This window comes from Physeter macrocephalus, chromosome 16, assembly GCF_002837175.3.
Source record: "Physeter macrocephalus isolate SW-GA chromosome 16, ASM283717v5, whole genome shotgun sequence".
NCBI lineage: Eukaryota > Metazoa > Chordata > Mammalia > Artiodactyla > Physeteridae > Physeter > Physeter macrocephalus.
The window spans coordinates 9744717-9750766 of NC_041229.1; the positions used below are offsets into that span (position 1 = coordinate 9744717).

Below are 6050 nucleotides of genomic sequence, written 5' to 3' on the forward strand. Positions count from 1 at the left end.
CCAAGACAGGCGCAGGGGTGACAGGATGGCTGCCCCGCGCCCGGGGGCGCGCGGGCGGAAAGGAGGGACACCCATGACTCATTCACCCTCGGCCCACCGCCAGACCGCACCACCTACACCCGCGCGCGGCCCCGGCACCGGACTCTCAGCGCCCCCCAGAGGCAGGTAGGCCCCTTCCCCAGGGAGGCCCCCTCCCCCGGCAAAACACCCCCCTGCACGAGGCCCGGGCCGCACACAAACCTGAGACACTTGCTCCCCGCAGATCCCGGAAGCTTGCGGGTCCCTCACCCCGCCCCTCGCCCTGCGAGCATGCGCACCAGGACGGCCCGCGCCTGCGCGCCTCCGAGAGCCCCCGCCGGCGCACGCCGCCGCCCCGGCTGCCTGGGCGGCGCGCGCCCCCTGCCCTGCAATTCACAGGCGACGTTGGCCCACTGCACCCTAAGTCCGTCCTCCCGTTAGGCGGCGAGCGCCGGAGGGGAGGGGACAGCCAGGAAGGCAGGAAGCTGCGGCTTAAAAGGGCAGCCCGCGCCGGGTCTTTCCTCCCTCTGTCCGTCCCCGGGCCTGTGAGAGCGCCTGCCTCCGCGGCCTCCGTCCTGCCGCCATGTACCGGTGCCTGGGTGAAGCGCTGCTGCTGTCCCGCGTCGGGCCCGCAGCCCTAGGCTCGGCGGCGGCCGACTCGGCCGCACTGCTGGGCCGGGCCCGCTGGCAGCCCGCCGCCCCTGCAGCCGGGGCTCGCGCCGCCCGGCCGGCGACACTACAGCAAGGCGGCGGCCGACCGCGAGGACGACCCCAACTTCTTCAAGGCTGTGGAGGGCTTCTTCGACCGCGGCGCCAGCATCGTGGAGGACAAGCTGGTGGAGGGCCTCAAGACCCGGGAGAGCGAGGAGCAGAAGCGGAACCGGGTGCGTGGTATCCTGCGGATCATCAAGCCCTGCAACCATGTGCTGAGCCTGTCCTTCCCTATCCGGCGCGACGACGGCTCCTGGGAGGTCATCGAGGGCTACCGGGCCCAGCACAGCCAGCACCGCACGCCCTGCAAGGGAGGTGTCCGTTACAGCACTGATGGGAGTGTAGATGAAGTAAAAGCTCTGGCTTCTCTGACGGCATATAAGTGTGCAGTGGTCGATGTGCCATTTGGGGGTGCCAAAGCTGGTGTTAAGATCAATCCCAAGAACTATACCGATAATGAATTGGAAAAGATCACAAGGAGGTTCACCATGGAGCTGGCAAAGAAGGGCTTTATTGGTCCTGGCATTGATGTAGCTGCCCCAGACATGAGCACGGGCGAGCGGGAGATGTCCTGGATTGCTGACATCTATGCTAGCACCATAGGGCACTATGATATTAATGCCCATGCCTGTGTTACCGGTAAGCCCATCAGACAGGGTGGAATCCATGGACGGATCTTTGCTGCTGGTCGGGGAGTTTTCCATGGGATTGAAAACTTCATCACTGAAGCTTCTTACATGAGTATTTTAGGAATGACACCAGGATTTGGCGATAAAACATTTGTTGTTCAGGGATTTGGTAATGTGGGCCTGCCCTCTATGAGATACTTACATCATTTTGGTGCTAAATGTGTTGGTGTTGGTGAATCTGATGGGAGCATATGGAATCCAGATGGTATTGACCCAAAGGAACTAGAAGACTTCAAATTGCAACATGGAACAATCCTGGGCTTCCCCAAAGCAAAGATCTATGAAGGGAGCATCTTGGAGGCAGACTGTGACATATTGATCCTTGCTGCCAGCGAGAAGCAGCTGACCAAGTCCAGTGCACCCAGAGTCAAGGCCAAGATCATTGCTGAAGGTGCCAACGGACCGACAACTCCAGAAGCTGATGAGATTTTCCTAGAGAGGAACGTCATGGTTATTCCAGATCTCGACTTGAATGCTGGAGGAGTGACAGTATCTTACTTTGAGTGGCTGAAGAATCTAAATCATGTCAGCTATGGCCGTTTGACCTTCAAATATGAATGGGATTCTAACTACCACTTGCTCATGTCTGTTCAAGAGAGTTTGGAAAGGAAAGTTGGAAAGCATGGTGGAACTTTTCCCATTGTACCCACAGCAGAGTTCCAAGACAGGATATCGGGTGCCTCTGAGAAAGCCGTCGTGTACTCTGGCTTCGCTTACACCATGGAGCGCTCTGCCAGGCAAATCATGTGCACAGCCATGAGGTGTAACCTAGGATTGGACCCGAGAACAGCTGCCTATGTCAACGCCATCGAGAAAGTCTTCAAGGTGTACAATGAAGCTGGTGTGACCTTCACATAGACCGGACTGGACTGCGGCTGACTTCTTCACCGCCCTCTTCACCTCTTCATCTGCAGACCTATCCCAAGTTTACATGTAACCACAGAAGTCTCTCTCTCATGACTTAATAGATAATGGACACCTTTCTCAACAAGTCAATCCAAATCAGCCCCTTAAGAAAAAAAGTTAGGGGATCATATATAAGCTAATAAGTGATAGTAGAAATCAGCTATGTCAGAGAGCCATTTGGGCATTTTGCCTTTAAATAAAGTCTTTTCTCTCTGCCTGTGCTGCCTTGCTCCATGGCTGTTTCCCAGCACAGTCAGCTGTAGCCCTAGGAAAGCTCCTTTTGTCCAAGAGCAGTCAGTCCCTTGCCACTTCAGCTCTGGACAGATGTATCAGGTGCTTTGACACATTTAAGAAGCAGGTATATGGCATTTTCAGGAGGTAGCATGGGCCTCAAGTGAGTTATTGGTATTTTACATCAGCAAAATAACTCAATTTTACAGGTTACAAACAAAAAAACCTTTCTCTTTATGCATTTTATTCTTTTAGAATAAGTACATGCTGCTGTAATAAAATTGCCTTTAATCACTTAACAAGCCTAAACTTGACTCAAGCAGTGAATGTCTGTAAACATAATAAATGAAAAAAGCTAGTATTTTTATAACAACACACTATCATTTATAACTGGTCAATTGCATATTGTCATCCAGCAAAAATAAAAAGCCTGGTAGACAATTAAGTTATCTTCATACCTGCAAATGATGGAGGCTATTTTTGTTAAGACTGTCGGAATTTACTAACCACGATTATGACATATAGTCCAAAGAACGCAGTAACCTCCTTATAATGTTAATTAATTGTCCTCTTTTGAAGATCTATTGTGTTGACTAATTGAACAATAATTCAAGTAGAGTGCCCCAGAAAAAAACCACTTGGGCTCCCTCTTTGGAGTCTGGCTGGCGGCTCTGAGCATTGCCAATGGCCCCCGACTAGCCCTGACTTTGTGCCCTCGTTTAGAGGCCTCATCTTCTGCACACGGCTTCATTCCCAGTGGGCTGGAAACAACCTGGGGTTGTGTTTTCTTTGGGAGTTGTTTGGCCAGGGCCTTTTGAACAGTAGTGTCCCAGTGAAGTACTAGATATTATTTATATAAGAATGAGCTTCTTTTTTTAACAATAATATCCTTTCAGAAATTTCTAACTACTTTGTAACTGCATGACTTAACCTGGTGACAAAAGCAGTTATTAAAAAGCCTACCTTTTACAAAAACATAAAACAAATAAAAGAAATTCTGGCATATGCTATGACATGGGTGAACCACGAGGACATCATGCTACTGAAATAAGCCAGTTGCGAAATGACAAATATTGTATGATTCTCCTTATATGAGGTTCCTAGGGTAATAAAATTCATAGAGACAGAAAGTAGAATGGTGATTGCCAGAGGCTGGGGGAAGGGGGAAATGGACAGCTATTGTTTAATGGGTACAGAGTTTCAGTTCGGGAAAATGACAAGGTTCTGAAGATGGTTACACAGCAGTGTGGATGTACTTAATGCCACTGAACTGAAGAAAAAGTTAAATGGTAAACTTTTTTTTTAACAGGAAAGTTTATTTTAAATTTGACAATCACACATTTGAAAACGGTAAACTTCATGTTATGCATATTTTACCATAATAACAAAAAGAAACCTAACCAGTACACTAGATCTCAAACCCAAATCTTTAGACTCCAAACCCTGTGTCACCTTCCATCACTTATACTCTCCAGCTCAAAGGCCCTGCACATCATTTGTGCTTGATAAAAATCAGGTGAACAAGTGAATTAATACATAAATGAATGAATGCATTAATGTTTATTTTTAGTTAACCTGCGGGCTTTTCATCTCCTGGCAAAAAGCAAACGTTTTAATCTGTAGTCCTTAACAGTCTGGAAAGTATCAAGAAAGTTCAACCCAGTTTCTTACTTCAGGAAACCTAGAGGCATGTCCCTACCACATACATGAAGTTCACACTGACATGTCCACATTTAGCACAGGAGAGTTTATTTGCCTGTGTATGTATATTTCGAGTGTGACCTTGGAGTAGAAACACCTTGAAGGCAGACACACTTTTCTTTGTATCATTCACAACAGTTAGTTCAGGGAGTTTATATACTCAGCTGCTACTCTAGAGCCGTGGTAAACATGGTCGCTGGGCAAAAGTAGCTTTGAGACAAGCTCTGGGCTTTAATTCACTCCCTCATCAAGCCCTAGTGACGTTTACATTCTAGATGTTTAGATGTCATCCTCATTGCCACCACTCTGATTAAGGCCATTATCTATCACCTGACCCCTTGCAGGAGCCTCCTAACTGGTCTCCTTCTTTCTCTCTTGCACCCTCCCCTACATCCTTCCATTCCCCACAGAGCAGCAAGGCTATGAATGTGATTATGTTCTACCCTGGCTTAAAACCTTGAATGACTTTCCACTATGGAAGGATACAGACAAAATCTCCTAACTTGGCCTAGTTGGTTCTTATATGTTTTATCATCCCGTGTGAACAGTCAAGCCTCATACAGAACCACCTCCTATATCTTCTCTGGGCTGCAGCCAGATGCTCTGGGCCTGATACTGACCAGGGTTCTTGGCCTTCCCCAGTCAAGAGAAATTGACTAGAGACCAGGCAAGAAATGCAGGCAAGGCTTTATTGGGGCCCCTGCTGCAGCAGGGGGGCGAGAACAAACAACAGGTTCCCTTGCTTGCTTGCTCCCTGAGGGGGGGGGAGGGCTTGCTCCTTATATAGGGTGAGGATAGGGGTGGGTCCAGGGGTCGGGCCAGAGGGGTGGCTTAGGTGTTCTGCCCACCCCTTAGGTGGTGTTGAATGAAGCAGGCATGTGCAGTTCCCTGCTTTTGCTCCTGGCTCTTCAAAAGTGGCAGTTGCATTTTTTGGTCTCTTTGTATCTTTTGTCCACAATTTTGCCCCAACTGCACATGCACACAGTTATTTTTAGTCCCATATAGTTTTTTTTAATATTCTGTTGCTGGAGGAGAGGTGTGTCCAGGTGCAAGCATTGCAGCACTGCAGCAAAGGGTCCCAGGTCCCAGCCTGTCTCGGGTCTTCCATTCCTGAAATGCACAAGTCTTCCCACTACAAAATCTTTGTGCGCAATGTTACCTCTCCTCCCTCCCTTCCCTTTCCGTCTGCCTGTTCAGTACTTATTTCTCCTTCAGCTCTCACAATAAGCATCAATTCCTCAGCAAAATCTTCCCTGGCCTCCTCCCGCATCCCACTCAGGCTTGGTCAGCTTCCTTTGGAACAAGCTGTCATGGATCAGTGTTCCTTTCCTGCAGGGCACCACCCTCAGTTAGTAAGTACACATTCCTTCCCAGCACTATTTGATCAGTGACTGTCTCCGCACTGAGCAGACTCTAAGCTTCATAAGGACAAAGGCCCATCACTGAATCACCATTGTCTAACACAATGCATGGTGTATAATAGCTGCTCGATAAACATGTGTGGGAAGAAAAAAGGGAAGGAGAGAAAGAAACAAAACAATAGGGGCCCCTTGTGGAATGTTAGGAATCCATACAGCACCATATTCACACAGCACCAGCACTGTTTGACATAATAGTTAAAATTCAGACACATTTCCAAGTTTCATCTTGGTTTTGCAGGCTTGGTCAAATGGCCAAAATTCTCTAATTTTTTGTTTGTTCGATTTATTTCTGCAGACAGATGTAGATTCCTACTAAGCGGAAGGCATGTATTATTGGAAGGATGCCTCTCAACTAGAAGGTAGCCTTCCAGAG

General features: G+C 48.6%; 1 protein-coding gene across 1 annotated transcript; it reads left to right on the top strand.

The window, feature by feature from the left end:
• The first annotated feature begins 357 nt into the window (after positions 1-357).
• LOC102984473 (glutamate dehydrogenase 1, mitochondrial-like) lies at positions 358-2276 on the top strand. The gene is given in 2 exon segments (XM_024131286.3): positions 358-720; positions 722-2276. Coding segments are annotated over 2 exon segments (1674 nt in total). The 5' UTR covers positions 358-601.
• Positions 2277-6050: the final 3774 nt, after the last annotated feature.